At 52.6% G+C, this 16,136-nt stretch overlaps 3 protein-coding genes across 9 annotated transcripts in view; 1 reads left to right on the top strand and 2 right to left on the bottom strand.

The window, feature by feature from the left end:
* The window catches only part of RAPGEF3 (Rap guanine nucleotide exchange factor 3), a 36,755-nt gene extending 33,551 nt beyond the window's left edge, over nt 1-3,204 (bottom strand). The window contains exon 1 of the mRNA XM_025403766.1: nt 3,021-3,204. Coding sequence (XP_025259551.1) covers nt 3,021-3,095 — 75 coding nt within the window. The 5' untranslated portion in view covers nt 3,096-3,204. The remainder of the gene's footprint in view (nt 1-3,020) is intronic.
* Nucleotides 3,205-5,346: 2,142 nt separating this feature from the next.
* SLC48A1 (solute carrier family 48 member 1) lies at nt 5,347-14,845 on the top strand. 2 transcript variants are annotated; one of them, XM_025403768.1, is made up of 4 exons: nt 5,347-5,618; nt 11,143-11,310; nt 12,239-12,382; nt 14,310-14,845. In XM_025403768.1, exons 1-3 carry the CDS (start codon nt 5,483-5,485, stop codon nt 12,373-12,375), a joined length of 441 nt encoding a protein of 146 aa, XP_025259553.1. In that variant the 5' UTR covers nt 5,347-5,482; the 3' UTR covers nt 12,376-12,382; nt 14,310-14,845. The 2 variants fall into 2 exon arrangements, with proteins under 2 accessions (XP_025259553.1, XP_025259552.1); XM_025403767.1 differs by having other exon boundaries at nt 12,239-14,845.
* The window catches only part of HDAC7 (histone deacetylase 7), a 38,014-nt gene continuing 36,679 nt past the window's right edge, over nt 14,802-16,136 (bottom strand). For 3 of the 6 annotated variants that reach the window (XM_025403762.1, XM_025403763.1, XM_025403759.1), the window contains one exon: nt 14,802-15,963. In XM_025403762.1, coding sequence (XP_025259547.1) covers nt 15,918-15,963 — 46 coding nt within the window. In that variant the 3' untranslated portion in view covers nt 14,802-15,917. The remainder of the gene's footprint in view (nt 15,964-16,136) is intronic. The other 3 variants (XM_025403761.1, XM_025403758.1, XM_025403757.1) reach the window with 1 other exon arrangement.

Below are 16,136 nucleotides of genomic sequence, written 5' to 3' on the forward strand. Positions count from 1 at the left end.
GCCAATGTGTCTGAAGTAAAATGAGCAAGGGTGAGTAAGGCTGGTTGGAGCCAGCAAGACCCTGATCAATTTACTCTAAGAGCTGTGGAAGCTATCAGAGTGATTGAAGCAGGGGAGTACCATGTTCTGGTTGTTTGATTGATTGATTGATTGATTGATTGATTGAGATAGAGTCTCACTCTGTGGCCCAGGCTGGAGTTCAGTGGTGCGATCTTGGCTCACTGCAATCTCCACCTTCCAGGTTCAAGTGATTCTCCTGCTTCAGCCTCCCAAGTAGCTGGTATTACAGGCACGTGCCACCACGCCTGGTTAATTTTTGTATTTTTAGTAGAGATGGGTTTTGCCATGTTGACCAGGCTGACCTCAAACTCCTGACCTCAAGCTGATCCACCCACCTCAGCCTCCCAAAGTGCTGGGATTACAGCCGTGAGCCACTGCACCTGGCCATGGTTATTATTTTTAAAAGATTGGTCCAGCTGCTGAGTGGAGAGAGGATCAGAGGGGGAAGAATGAACAGAGGAGGACCAGTTAGGAGGCTGCTGCAGGTAGGCGGGTGGTGATGATGGTGGCTGGATTAGGGTGGCAGAGGGAATGGAGAAGGAGGACAGGGCAAATCCAACTGTATTTTGTAATGAATTTGATGTAGGAGCAAAGGAAAGAGAAGACTCAGAGATAACACCCAGGTTTGGGTCTGAGCCACAGTAAACAAGGACATGCCCCAGGGACATCAGAGATCTCTCTGCATTGGGATTAAGAAGAGAGGAGGAAGCCCTGGCATGTCCAATAAACTCAATCATCTGGAAGATAGCTCAGTAGATGTATCCTTGACCTAGCATTGTAGGAGAAGATATGTCTGGAATGTGTGTTTTTGGGAGGAGTGAGAAAGGAATGTCAGCAGGCAGGATGTCTACAGATGGGGAGTTAGAAATCTGTCTTAGTATTGGTGGGACCCAGTTCAAAAGAGACTTCAGAGGGATTGATGGTTTAGATGGGTAATCTACATAGGACCTGTTTAGATGACCTTCAGTAGAATGAGGGATGATGTATTAGGATAATAAGGTTAGCTGTAACAAACAACTGAGCTATAACAAAGCCACTGACACTTCTCACTCACGTTCTGTAGTCCAGTGAGGGTCTAGGGGACAGGGGTAGCTCTCCTCCATCCATTCATTCAAGGCTAGGTTCTTTCCATTCTGTGGTATTGCTACATATGGCCTCTAAAATCATCACAGAATGGGAAGAGGGAATGCAGGTTGTATGGGAGATTTTCAAATGAGTCCAGCCTAGAAATGGCATACATTGCTTCTGCCTTCATTCCATTGTTCAGAACTTGATCCCATGGCATCTGTTTGACTGCAAGGAAGCTGGGAAGTGTAGTTCAAATTTGGGAGGTCCTGTGCCCAGAAAGAGATACACAAATGTTGGTGTGTGTTGTGGAGCGCTAGTAGTTTCTGGCGCAGGCAGGGAGAATGGCTGTGCATCTTGTAGGGGTCACAGTGGTGTCTGTCCTGGGCTGGGCTGGGAGTGTGCTCTCTGAGAATACCTTGGAAGGAAGCTGATTTGAGAGGATGTGTATGAGTGGTGCACAGCCATGTGCTTTGCGGCTCAACAATCATTCCATTCTTTCCCTTTCTCAAGGTCTTCCACTGGATAAGATCTTAATTCTCTCACACCTTATCACTGAAATAACCTTGTGAATGCTTTATCCTCTACAATTTTCCCACATCAAATCTAACTGGATATTATAGTCTAATTAATCTTCCTAAGACTTGGCCTATGTCATGCAATCCCTGTTCAATAATAACAATAACAATTTCAACAGCAGCAGCAATAATTTGTTGAATTACTGTGTGGAGCACTTTGAATGTAGTATCTCAATATATCTCGATCTTTGTAACAAGCCCATGATGTATCATCATCATTCCCTGTGTACAGATGGAGCAACAGGAGTCCTGAGAGGTTCTTGCTGTGCTAACACAGTAGCCACTAGTCATGTGCAGCTACTTAAATTAATTAAATTTAATTTAATTGATTTAAATTAAATAAGTTAAATTTAAATTAATTTAAATTAAATACAATTAAAAACTCAGTTCTTCAATCACACTAGTCACATATCAAGTATTCCATAGCCACATGTGATTAGTGGCCACCATTGTGGAGGGTGCAGATACGGAATATTTTCTTCCAGGCAGAAAGTCGATTGGATTGGACATCTGTGAGTTAGGGGCACTTGCCCAGGGTCACAGCAAATGGTGAAGCTGGGCCTCTGACCTCACCTGAGCCTAATGCTCTGCAATAGCTCTTTATTGCCTCCACAATTTAAAAAACGTTTAAGCCTGGCCTTAGCCTTGTACAACCTGGTCTAGTACTACTTATGCATAATTATTTCTCTTTCTTTTCTTGCACAGTCTCACTTTCCAGCACAGCAAGCTTGCTCACTGCTCTTTCATGCTCCCAATATGTCCACTCATAATATTTTTGCTCTCCTCCTTCTGTCTGCTCAGCTAATGAATTCTCCCCTGACCTTTAGGTTCAGATAGCTGAAATAGCTCTTGAAGCAGTTTCTTCTCTTCCATTCTCACTGCTTTTGCCTGAACCGACTCTGAAGCCCCTCATCATCTCTTGCCATGGCAGCCTTCTGCTGCTACTAATTCCACTTCCTGACATTTATTGAGTATCTACCATGTGCTAGGCACTCTTCCAAGCACTCCTCTTCATAACACTTTGAAGTAGGTATTACTGCAGTCTCCATTTTAAAGACATGGTAATTAAAGCACTGTGGGGTGAAACTTGTCCAACTCATCTCTCTGCTTCTAGTGTTTCACAGGCAGTTCGCCTTCACTCTATTACTCTGGCCATAGTTCTAAAACACAGAATTGTAAGTTTTCTCCCCCAGCCCCAAGGGGAGAGGGACAGCCTTCTTAACAGAGCATGCAAGGTCCTTTATGTTCAGAACCTTTCTAATCTCCAAACCCGCTACTCCACCTTCAAACTTGACATTCCAGCCACAAATGACTTACAGTTTCCCAAAGCGGCCACATTATTTCTTCCCTCCGGGCCGTCACACATGTGGTTCCTACTGCCTGGAGTACCATCCATCCTGGCCAGCTCTGAAGCCATCCATGGCAATGCACTCCGGACCACGGGGCTTGCTCCCTCCTCCACAGGACGAGCACTTACTCTCCACCAGCGGCTCCTAAAGGAGGGCTGGTGCTGAGCTCACAGCCTTGACATCACTTCTCATTAAAATACACACTCCAAGATTCAAAATTTAATAGGCAGGGGTAGGGCTGGGTTTATTTTTTTATTTTTAAATAAGCTCCCAGATTATTCTAGAGTGAGGCAAATGTGCTTAACACTGGTTTACATCCCTTGTTTGGCAATTAAGCACACCCTGTCTAGATTCCTTGTGTATAATTGCTTTTGTTCTTATTTTATTCTTACCTTCATTCACTCACACTCACCTATTCAACAAACATTTATTAAGGGGTCATTATATGCCAGACACACTTTTAGGTGTTGATGTGAACAAAACTGGCACTGTCCCTGCTCATGAAGTTTATGGTCCAGAGGGGATGTGGTGGGTGGGATAATGGCCCTCAAAGATGTTCACGTCCTCATCCCAGAACCTGTGGACATGTCACCTTCCACAGCAAAGGGATTTATTTTGCTGATGTAATGAAGTTAAGGATCTTGTGATGGGGAGATTATCCTGGACTATCCCCTTAATCACAGGGGTCGTTAGAAGGGAAAAGAAGGAGGAAGTGGGAGTTAAGGCATGTGGGTAGCCTCAGTCTAGAAGCTGGAAAAGGCAGCCAGGCACAGTGGGCTCACGCCTATAATCCCAGCACTTTGGGAGGCTGAGGTGGGCGGATCATCTGAGGTCAGGAGTTCGAGAGCAGTCTGGCCAACATGGTGAAACCCCATCTTTACTAAAAATACAAAAGTTAGCTGGGTGTGATGGTGGAAGCGTGCAATCCCAACTTCTCAGGAGGCTAAAGCAGGAGAATCACCTGAACCCAGGAGGCGGAGATTACAGTGAGCTGAGATCGCACCACTGCACTCTAGCCTGGGTGACAGAGCAAGACTCTGTATCAAAAAAACAAAAAGAACCTGGAAAAGGCAACGAAACTGATTTTCCCCTAGAGCCTCCAGAAGCAAGGTAGCCCTGATGTCCCTTTGATTTTAGCCCAGTGAGACCATTATTTGGACTCCTGACCTACAGAACCGTAAAATAAGTTTGTGTTATTTTAAGTCAGTAAATTTGTGATAATTTGTTACAGCAGCAAAAATAATAATAATAATAATGCAAGGGGTCTTGGTTATGTTTTGTGCAGGTATATGATGGGCCTCCCCATGTGGATCCTAAGTGCTCTGTCAAAGCCCTTGTTATTGTGCTGGGATTTTCTCTCCAGCTCCTGGCCGAAGCTGGGCTCACGTGGGAGCTCAGTGCACTCCTGCTACAGATCTGTCTCTTCCTTACAGTAGTCTGATCCCGAGGGTCAGGGTGAGGCGTTTAGGAGAATGAGGCTTGTGCTGATAAAAGGAAAGGTGAGGTCGGATGCAGTGGCTCAAGCCTGTAATTCCAGCGCTTTGGGAGGCCGAGGTGGGAAGATAGCTTGAGGCCAGGAGTTGGGGACCAGCCTGGGCAACATAACGAGACCCCATCTCTAGAAAAAATAAATAACAAAAAATATTACCAGGCGTGGTGACACACACCTGTAGTCCTGGCTGCTTGGAAGGCTGAGGTGAGAGCGTTGCTTGAATCCAGGTGTTGAAGGATGCAGAGCTATGATGGCGCCACTGTGCTCCAGCTTGGGCAACAGAGTGAGACTCTGGTTTTTTTTGTTTGTTTGTTTTTGTTTTTTTAAAAAGTAGGGATTTGTGGGGAGCTGTACGTGAGGATAGAGTGTTTGCAGTCAGAAGGTGTTGGTCACAGGGGTTCTCAGACTTTAGTGTGTGGAGGAATCTTCTGCGATATGGTAGGGGGGAACCTGGTTGATAGAGGGACGGGCAGAAGGAATTCTATTCACAGCGTACTCTAATATTTCGTACATTTTACATATTAATTTTTAACAAGAAATTTTAATTTTAATTTTAAACGAAAATACGCCTCTTATTCAGAGGTAAATATTTTTAATCCCCGCGGCTGGCCTGTATAAAGGCATATTTCCGGTCCCTTCCAAGGTCCAACTATCCTGACACGGCGGGTCTGGGGATGGGCCCAGGAATCCGCCTTTTTAGCAGGAATCCCCCAAACGACACCGGGGCTTAGCAAAGCGGCGGTGGCGTCTGCGGTTCCGGGCGCGGGCGGCCTCCGGCCGGGGAGGGCGCTGTGCCGGCGGCTCTGGGGGCGGGCCGGGGGCGGAGCGCGGGGCTCCGGCTGCTCTGGCGGCTCCCGCGGCTCCGGCTGGCGGCTTCGGGCCCTGCACCTGTGACTCTCGGCAGCGCTAGCCCTCGGCCCGCCTGGCGCCGCAGCCCCATGGCCCCGTCCCGGCTGCAGCTCGGCCTCCGCGCCGCCTACTCCGGCATCAGCTCCGTGGCCGGCTTCTCCATCTTCCTCGTCTGGACGGTGGTCTACCGACAGCCGGGGACCGCGGCCATGGGAGGGCTCGCAGGTACCCCGGGACGCTGGGCGGCGCGGGGCGGGTGCGCGGCTGCGGGGCGGGAGCTGTCAGCTGCTCCAGGACGCTCCTCCCGGGCGGCGCTTCCCCGCGGAACGGGTGGAGTGTTTACTGGAAAACGGCGGTTGACGGCGGCAGGCCCCACGCGGGCCCGGGCTCCTGGGCATTCCTGGGTGCCTCCGGGACCCGATGCCCGGCCGGGCGCCACGTGGGGGTGCCGACGGCCCGCCACTGCCGGCTGCACAGACCTGCCGCGCCGCCTGGGTTATCTGTCCCGGCACACTGCCTGTCGCCCTCCGCCCAGTTGCCCCACGACAGTGTCCCCTCCGCGCGCCCGCGGCGCTGGTCCTCTCCTATCTCCAAACACACACACACACACACACACACACGCTTGTTCTGAGGGATCCCCTGCCCCCCGGGCGCCCCTTCCCTGGGTGTTGGGTGAGGGCAGAGAGAGAATTGGGAAAGGAAGAGGGCTAGGGGTGGCTGGGGAAGCCCATCTGCCTCCTTCCAGTGTGTACCCCATCCTCCGCAGAGCCCTCTGCTGAGACCCACCGGGAGGACCGTGTTAGGGATCTCATAGAAACTGGACATTCTCTTTCCACCCATGTTGGTGCCTTTTTGCCACCCGTCTGCTGTGGCTCCTCAGCCAAGGTCTGCCAAATCCTGCAGACCAGCCGCCCTTTTTGTGCTTCTGGGAGGGAAGGGGAAGCATCGGTGCGCTGATGGAGGCTCTGGGCTGACCAGTGCTCCTTGCTGTGCACATTTGGGATCGCAGTTTAACCTCTCTGTGCCATAGAATTGATATGAAGATGAAAAATGTTATCTCTACTTTCTAACATTTAAAAAAATGCTTTCTACGTGTCAGGCACTATGTAGGCAACCTGCTTCCGTTATTTCACGTAATCCTTACATTAGTCTCAAGAAGTAGGCGTTATTATGATGTCCATTTTACAGATAAGGAAACTGAGGCCTGAAGTTAAATAAATTGCTTACTCGGGATTACACAGCTATATGAGATAATATGTGTGGGAAAGGACTTTGGGAAGAAAATACGGATAAGGATAATACTTTTACATATGCTGATCATATTCCGTTACTAAAATCCTCTGCCAAAAGAACCCTAAATGGAATAACTAAAAATAACTAATTTACTCACTGCCACGGGGCCTGCTGAGTGCCATCCCTGGGTAGAGTCGCAGCATGAGGTGGGGTTAATGCCTTAGAAGAGGGGCATACATGGCCCCACCCTGCACAATGCCAACAAAGCACTGGGTCACCAAGAAGGGGGGATGGGTACCGTGGCTAGGGTGTTCTCTGCCTGTCCAGCTGCCTCACCACCTGTGGGCTCCTGAGGACATCTGGCCCATCTCTGCGCATTATCTACAGAGCCCTAGTTCCTTTCCCCTCTGCACCCCGCCACCCTCCATGTTTTTCAAGGTTCACTTCTCCCTGCCACTTTTTTGTTTCCTATTGGGCCTATTGCTTTCCCCTCTGGAAGGCGGAGTCAGAGCCCTGTGATTGCATTGCTAAGACCTAAGGCGAGAGAAGGATGAGGAGGGAGGGCCAGCCTGGGATCTCAGTGGGTTGTGTTGAGTCTGGCCTGGTGCAAGTGGAGGTGAGCCCTACCTGGCTGTTTGACCCCATCCTGGGCCACAGTTTCCTCATCTATTAGGAGTGGGAGGAGATGTCCCCGAAAGACATCTGACTTCCCTCCAGATCTGAAATCTTGCAGTGCTGCCCACTCCCTGAGTCTCCAGCTGCCTCCTAGAGGGCTGTGGAAAAGGCCTTCTTTCTTATACTCTAGGGAGTTGCCTGGGATTTTCTTCCGACCCAACGCTACCCTCTCTCCCTCCCCACAGGCTTCCCTTGGCCTATGTGGCAGGCCAGCTGTGGAGCTGCCTTCAGAGAGAGGTGCCAGGGCAGCAGCCAGCTGGAGTAGGGTCCTGGCATCTCCCTGATGGTCTGATCTTTGACAGTGGCGGTGGAAGAGCCAAAACTGCTTGGTAGTGGTGGTGGTGGATGGTGGCAGCGAGAGGGATTGCCAAGCCTGGGCCTCCGACCTTCCCCACCATGAGTGGGTTCTCAGAGGGTCTGTGGCCAGTCAGCCTTCTTCCTCTTTTGGGGGTAAAGTGTCAGCAGATTTACTAACTTGTGAGCACCCTACTTCTGACTCAGCATTTTATAGCTCAGAATCTGCTGAGTCACCCAAGGGCAGCCCCAGTGTGCTCCTTCTCCCGTGTTGGATCAGGCAAGGACTGATTGGGTGTGCCGGTTTCTGGAGCAGAGTCACGGAGCTCCTGGATCTGGTGGGCAGAGTGTTCACGGGTGGGAACACCCTCTCCCATCCTGATGGGCACCTTCAAAGAAGTGGCTTTGGAGAAAGGCAGTGGCAGAAGCAAGGCTGTTTTTCCTGGGGAGGCGGGCAGGTGTGGGTTGGATCTACCTGGTCTGGCTTTGCTGTGGGAGCCCTAGGGGAAAACACAGACTCTTGCTCTGGGTTTAGTAGACCAAGGAAAGAGGAAAAAGAAAAGGTGCTCCTGGAGTCTAAACAGCTCTAGGTTTTTCCCACGTGAGCTGTGAGCAAGAGCCCTGGAGCTCCAGGACTGTCTTCCTCCTAGGAAGGAGTAGAGGGGCCTGACCTAGGCCCAGTGTCCTTCTTGTCTGCGTTTACCCTGTGGGATCCCCCAGGTGTCTCCTGTCTCGTCACCTCCAGCCCAGCCACTGGGGATGCTTTCACCGCCCTACCCTATGCCTTCCTTGCCCTTAGCTTATTGCCTGTGCGCCCAGAGGCCAAGCAGGGGCTCTGCTCCTTGAAACAGGTAGGATGGAGCAATGGTGTGGTCTGGTGTGGGCTTGCAGCTAGTTGGGGTTGGTAACCTGTCCGTTCCACCCCGAGTTTTACAAACCAGGCTTCCTAGAGTCCCCAAGTGTGCTAAGGAAGGGTATTAGGGAGGTACATTGCCTCCTGCCTGATGCGTGGGAGGGGACCAGTGAGGGGCTCCACCTCCTTCAGTGACCCGCTTGGGTAGGGCTGGTGGAGAGCTCCCTTCCCAGGAGGGTGGTAGGAGCCAGGGCGTGGGCAGCAGGCCTGCCTCCAAACTTGGTGTGTGTTTATCTGGAGGGGAGGCCTCTGTGTAGGGCCTGGAGCAGGGTTGAGGGAAGGTGAGAGGTGGTTAAACCATGCCTGCTTATTAACAAAGAACAGGCCCTGAAACACCGCAAATGGCTGTCTTCCTCTCCCTCCTGCTGTCAGCCCTCTTTGGTACATGCGTGTACGTGGGGGTGGGAGTTTTGGGGAACCACTGGATCGTGATCAGTGGACTAAGAGATGGCATCTTCACGGGCCCCTATTTCAGCATTTCCTAACCCAGAAACTGCTGAGTCACAGAGGAATTGTTCTGACCTTATTTTTCTCCCAAGCTGGCTTCTAGAATCTTTGAGTGGGAAAGGATCTTAGAGCTCAACTTCCCCAACCCCTTGTGATATGAGGAGACAGAAGGCGAGGGGACCTGTTCCAGACAGGTGCCCATCAGACTGTTCCTTGAGTGTGCTCAGTAACAACAAGCCTTGTGCCTAGAGCCCTTTAAGAAACCAAACAGCTCCCTCCAATGAAAACATGGGACACATGTGAGGAGTGGGAGGGACTTCTGGGAAAGGTGGCTGGTATAAAATCCAGATCTTGTAGGAGGTAAGAGGAAGCTGTGAGATGATTGTCCTGTCCACCTCTGGCCCGCTCCAACATCCAGAATAGGTAGGGAGGAACAGATGCTTGTCCTGGCCCACCCTGATCTCAGTGGGAGGGGGACCCACATTCTAGGCCCCCACCCCCTGAGGAAGAGTGGAGGTGGGCAGGGGCAGGGCTGGGAGAGTGTTCGAGGGGTCAAACAGTGGCAGGGACTAAGGGAAGCTGTAGGCTTGGTAGGCCTTCGCCCTTGCTAGGGTAGAACCCTGGGCCCAGTTACCCAAACTGCCAGGACCCCTGGGCCCACCCATTTTTAGATGTGGAAACACCAAGGCTTTGGGACACAGCAGTGCCAGGCTCCCGATTTCTTGGCTTGGAGTCTCATGGATTTTTGTTCTTCACTGGACTGCCTGGGGACAGCCGAACTGGGACAGCCTCTGAGCCGGTAACCAGAGCATAGCTCCATGGTGACTAGCTTCCCCCTGCCTTTTTCCCCCTTAAAAAAACTGTGAAATATTTTAGGCACATAAAAAAGGATAGACAATTTAACAAACACCCTTTTATTCATCACCCAGCCTAAGAAAATAGCATAGATAAAATAGCATAGATTCCCTCAAAGCACTTCCCCACCCGAACCGCCCCATCAACTTCCCTTCCTTGTCTCCATTGCCAGAGATAACCACTTTCCCCAACCAGATGCTTATCCTTCCTGTGCACATTTGGTAACTACTCTGAGTGGCATGTATGCAGCTGCCTTTTGGAAAGGCCTCCTGACTCCTAGGATGCAGTGGCCTGAGTGGCCCACACCTTGCAGTCCAACCAGCTGAGAGCCTGCAGCTGGCTCTGCCTCTTTCCTCATTTGTCCCTTGCCGGGATCCACCGCCCTGCCCGGACCCTTGCCAATGGAGTTGATGTTTGTTCCACTCTTTGGGCTGCACCAGCAGTCACTGCCTGGCACAGAGGCTTGTTTTGTATTGTATTGTATTGTATTGGCTGGGTGGCAGCTGGCATCCTGGGGGAAGTGTCCACCCAGGCGCAGAGACCAGGCCCAGGAAAAGCTGGGACGGGGTGGGGGGTACAGGTGGTGATGGCCTGCCCTTTGCCGCAAAATGGAGGGAGTGGCATGAGGTCTGGCTAAGAACAATAAGGCCACTCGGGCTGCGTGACCCTGGAGTCTTCATGGCTGGACCTCCTCATCCTGCAAAACCAACTCAGGCAGTTTGAGAAGAGCCCTGCAGGCCCTGTGACTTTGAGACTGTGGCCTCTGAGGGCTGGGTGGAGAAGGAGCATGGGGCAGGAGCATGGCTTCCCTGCTCTGTGGCCCTCAGGGTAGACAGTGACAAGTTCCCAGAAAGCAGGCTGGGCTGCTGAGGCGCAGATTTTCTGGTTTTCAGGATCCTTTTATACTCTTGAAAAGTAGTGAAACTCCATGCAAATTTTATGTATGTGAGTTTTATCTATTGATATATACTATATTAGAAGTTAAAACGGAACATTTTTTAGCATTTTAAAGTAATACTAAAAATAACATGAATTAACATAACATTTTTGTGAGAGAGAGTCATGTTTTCCAAAACAAACAAAAAAAAAAATGAGAGAGAATAGTAGGGTTTTGTATTTCTGCAGGTTTCTCTAATGTTGGGCTTACTAGCAGGCAGCTCAGTCTCTTACCTGCTTCTGATATCACAGCCCCTGAAAAGGAAAACTCCATTCTATGAGGGAGTGAGTGACAAGACCATATTCTTGGTATTCTTATGCAAATAGGCATGGCCTAGTGGATCTACAGGGCCCTGGAGCACCCTGGGGATGGGCCCTGATGTGTCTCTCCTGCAGGGGTGCTGGCATTGTGGGTCCTGGTGACTCACATTATGTACATGCAAGATTACTGGAGGACCTGGCTCAAGGGGCTGCGCGGCTTCTTCTTCGTGGGTGTCCTCTTCTCGGCTGTCTCCATCGCTGCCTTCTGCACCTTCCTCGTGCTGGCCATCACCCGGCATCAGAGTGAGGGCGGGTCCCAGGGAAAGAGGGCATGGGAGGGACAGCAGGGGGGATTTTAGCAGCGTTCCCATCCTGGTTCCACAGGTTACCTCCAAAGAGACTGGGTGGATCACTTAACCTCCCTGGGCACGGGTTTTGTTATGTTCAAGTGGAGAAAACAAGTCCCCACCTCCCAAGTTGGGTGGAGTCAGTGAAACTGATGTGAAGTCTTGAGCCGTGCATAGCCCATACAAGCACCCATGATATTGGGACCCATTAGTCTCTGCCCAGCTCTGGGATGGGCGCGCCCTCTGGTGGCTGTGGCTGGAAGTAACCAGAGGCCCTTCTTCCTGGAGTCTGATGCTAACTAAAGCAGGTTTGTCACGGAAGCAGAGTGGATGATACAGACCTGTGATTGGCCAGCCCTGCCCTTCCCTAATCCCCACGGCCTCCTGCCTGAAAACCCTGGAATGTTCTAAAACGGTCCCCAGCCCCTAGGCCGTGGAGCAGTAGTGGCCCGTGGCCTGTTAGGAACCAGGCCGCATAGCAAGTGAAGGGCAAGGAAGCCTTACCGCCTGAGCTCCGCCTCCTGTCAGGTCAGGGGTGGGCATTAGGAGCACAAACCCTGTTGTGAGGCACATGCGAGGGATCTAGGTTGCGTGCCCCTGATGATCTAATGCCTGACGATCTGAGGTGGAACAGTTTCATCCCAAAACCGTTTCCCCCAGTTTTTTTGTGGAATAATTGTCTTCCACAAAACCAGTCCCTGGTGCCAAAAAGGTTGGGGACCATGGCTCTAAAACCTCCATCACAATCTCTTTCCGAAGGGTTGGTTCAGCTGCCGGGAGGTTGCAGGGATGTTGAGTGGGGAGGGTGGCCCTGGCCTTGTGGCCAGTGCAGAGGCTGAGGGCAGGGTGTGCTCAAGTCACTGTCGGTTCTTCTCTCCCTGCAGGCCTCACAGACCCCACCAGCTACTACCTCTCCAGTGTCTGGAGCTTCATTTCCTTCAAGTGGGCCTTCCTGCTCAGCCTCTATGCCCACCGCTACCGGGCTGATTTTGCCGACATCAGCATCCTCAGCGATTTCTGACCCGGGGGTGAGGTCTCTGTACCCCGGGGGGGTCCTTAGGACCTGGACTCAGCCTCTGAGACGTTGGGAGAGGCTACTCCCACCCCCTGGGAACCCCAGAACTGTGGCAGAAAATACACAGCAGGACAAGTGTGGTCTCCCAGGAAGCTGTCCCGCCCCTCCCCTTTAGGGGAGACCTGGGTGTGGTAGACAGGGGATCCTGCCATGTTGCTCCTCATCAGCCTGTCCAGAGGGCAGCTTTAGACCTCTTCAAATGGATCTGTTTTCTTTTCTTCTTCTTCTTTTTTTTTTTTTTTTTTTTGAGATGGAGTCTTACTCTTATCACCCAGGCTGGAGTGTAGTGGCACAATCTCAGCTCACTGCAACCTCCACCTCCCGGGTTCAAGCAATTCTCCTGCCTCGGCCTCCCAAGTAGCTGGGATTACAGGCATCTGCCACTATGCCTGGCAAATTTTTGTGTTTTTAGTAGAGACGGGGTTTTGCCATGTTAGCCAGGCTGGTCTTGAACTCCTGACCTCAGGTGATTTCACCCGTCTCAGCCTTCCAAAGTGCTGGTATTACAGGCATGAGCCACTGTGCCCGGCCTGGATCTGTTTTCTTAGCACGCAGTGAGGAATCTTTGTATGTAAGGCCAGGGCAACAAAGTCAAGAGGTTAAGGGGTAGGGCCATGAGGCCTGGACCTATGCTGCAGGCAAGGGCTTTCATTCCCTGCTGCCCTAGGCACTCTCTTCCCAAGGCCAGGATGGGCACCTGGGGAGGTCAGTTCAGGAATATCTAGCAGAGACCTCTTAAGCCCCCATCCCAGCACCCCATCCTGTTGTTCCCAGAGCTGGTCTCCCATGAGTGTGCTACAGCCAGATAGCCATGGCCCCTCACCCATCTCACCCACACACACAGGCATCCATATATCCCAGAGGACTTCCAAATGAGGCCAGACTCAGGGTCATGGGGAATGTGCTCTCGCCCCTGGAAGGGCTTTGGGGAAGGGGGCAACATGGCAGAGGCTGGAAGGAGCCCCCAAACCTGTTCCCATGCCCTTCTAGCCCTGCGTTTCCACTCTGCCTTCTCAGAGTGCCCTTACTGCACCCAGACCACCGGCCAGGAGAGACCTTCTCTCCCACTCCAGCCCCTCACTGCCCTTCAACTAGAGCTTTCACCTTTTTACATTTCCCTTCTGAAGGACACAAATCTGCTTTCCTGCCCATACACTGGCCCAAAGGCTCACCTAACTTGGGAGGGAAGGGGCTGTTGTTACAAGGATGATTTTATGTTAGACTGCCATTTTGCACGGTCTCCCCCTTCCCACCTGATGTGTCCTGCCCCTCAGCTCTTTGCCTTATCTGTGTCACTGTCACTTTAGCAAAAATACAGCGGCCATTTGTATCAGCCTCTGGTGGTTGCTTGTGAGGTGGGAATCTTGTGGGGACAGGTGGACTTTGGGAGGAGTGGGCAGGGAGGGAGTGGTAGTGGCAGTTCTCGGGCTGTCTGATTAAGCCATTCCCCTAGTTCAATTGTGCCCTGGAGGGCAGGGGACAGGGTCAGTCTCTCTGGGGCTGGAGGCCCTCTTGCCTTGGCCCTCCTGGCATGGGGTAACCACCAGCTCAGCTCTCCTCCTCCAGCTCTCCTCTCTCTAGCACACCTCAGCCAGGGCAAGGATGCCCACGGGCATAGCTGCAGCAACCCCTGTGGGATTTGGTGTCCACACCTGAGAGGCCAGGCCAGATGGGAAAGGGATTAACACCTCTACCCTCACACCCTGCCAGGCTGCTGGGAGCTTGGGCCAGGTCTAAGGTAATGAGGTGCTCCTCTTCCTGCTGGAAAAACCGGGCCAACTCAGAACCACAAAGGCAGGTGCTGCCAGCCTGGCGCCTTCCTCTCTGCTTAGGCTGGGCGAGCTTGTCCAGGCCTGTGCCTCACCCCTTCTCTCTTCTAGGCTCAATGTATGCTTAATCAGGCATGGTGCATCAGAGCAGGAAGGAACCATCAACAGTGTATACTTCTGGAGCCTTCTACTGATAAACAGAGGCCCCAGAAGACTATTTGACTTACTTGAGCTCCCAGCTGGGACTTAAACCCAGGTGTGTCTGAGTCACAACTGTTTGGGGATGCCGTGGTGAGCTGGGGCTGAGCTCTTGTATTCCCACTCCCCTACCCGACCCCCACTTCCACCATATCAGGGCTGGTCTCTGTGGACTCAGCCCAGGGCTGCCTCCTCTTTGTCACCCCAAAGTGGGGCAGCCAGGGATAGCCAGGGTGTGTTCAGAATGGGTTCTTCCTGCAGGGCACGAAGGGCAAAGAGTTAGAGGGGCTGCAGCCCAGACCACCCTGGTCCCTCCTCCGGCACTGACTCAGACCCACACTGTGCCGTGCACCTGTGTGCCCTGCACAGCCACTTGACGGCACACTGCTCACTTCCGGGGGGGCCTTTCAGAGGCACTTTTAAAGCAAATAAAACATTTATTGTTCAGATTTTTTTCCATTTTGTTCCTTTTTACAAAAACATGCATACATACACAGGGTATGGTGGGTCCTAGGAAAGACACACACACCCCACACACGCTCACACACACTCCTCACTCACGCACATGCTCACACACATTTTCCTTCTTGACCCCAGGCCTGGACCCCCAAAAGCCTTGAAGACTTTGCCAGAGCAGCCTCCCCTCCACCATGTCTGTATCTTCTCTCCCACCCCTTCCCCCTCAGCCAGGCTAGTCGTATGTGGGGTGGGAGTCAGAGCCGTGGTGGGGGAGACCCCAGAAACAGAAGGCTCCCCGAGGGGGCAGTGGTTGAGGGGTCCCAGGGGTATGCTGTGCTTCTGGGGGAGATGAAGGGTTTGGCACCATTGGATCAGGAAGCACAGGACTCCCAGAGCACCCATCCGCTCCACTGGGGCATCGCCAGGAGGTTGATGTAGGGGGCCTCTGGCGAGGGCACAGACCAGATGAGGGCTGCCAGTCTCAGCTGTCAGGGAGCTTCGTCTCAGTGCCCGGTGGTAAGGGGAAGCTTCCAGAGTCATCTGAGGAAGCAGGTAAGAGGGACTCCCCCTGCACTCAGGAATATGGGACCTATTGGCTCCCACTACCCGCCAGCCCCTAGAGCCTAGGAAGGGCCAGCCTGTCTGAGGCCAAGTTCACATTTCTGTGTGGAGCCCGGGGCTGTGTGCAAAGTCTGGGGTTTGCAGAGCCAGGAATAGTGGTTAAGGGTGAGCCCGACGGAGCCAGAGCCAGTCCTCCTCTGTGCAGTCCTGAGGAATGGGGGCCACAGCCAGGGCCCACACTGGAGGGGAGAATGTGTTCTCGAGAGCCCTGTGGGGGTCGCTGCCCAGCCTGCCTCCTCTCAGGATCCTCTCCAGTCCCCATTCTAGACCCAGGGATTTTCTCAGGCTCCCTGGGATGACTGTCAAGGCAGGCAGGCTGTTCTCTCATCCCAACTACCTGCCCACAGGATCTCTAAAGACCCAGGAATGGGGGCTACTGCCAGGGGTTAGAAGAGAACCAGGTCCCAAGGGCATGGTGGCCGGGCAGATGGTTCCAGAGCCTTAGAGATTCATAGGTTCTTCCTCCTCCACCAGTTGCTCCGAGGGCCTGCGAGGAGGGACAAGGGTGGGATGCTGGAGCGCCAGGGCTGCAGGAAGGACCTTAGCTGAGCTTCCTCTCAACCCTGGTCAGGAAGCCTGGGAGGGTTGGGGTGGCTGCATAGGGGACCCGGGGTCTTCAAGCAGGGAGGAATGAAGCGGTGGAGAGGCCGTGGGCCCAGG

The sequence above is a fragment of the Theropithecus gelada genome, chromosome 11 (genome assembly GCF_003255815.1).
Source record: "Theropithecus gelada isolate Dixy chromosome 11, Tgel_1.0, whole genome shotgun sequence".
NCBI classification, from domain to species: domain Eukaryota; kingdom Metazoa; phylum Chordata; class Mammalia; order Primates; family Cercopithecidae; genus Theropithecus; species Theropithecus gelada.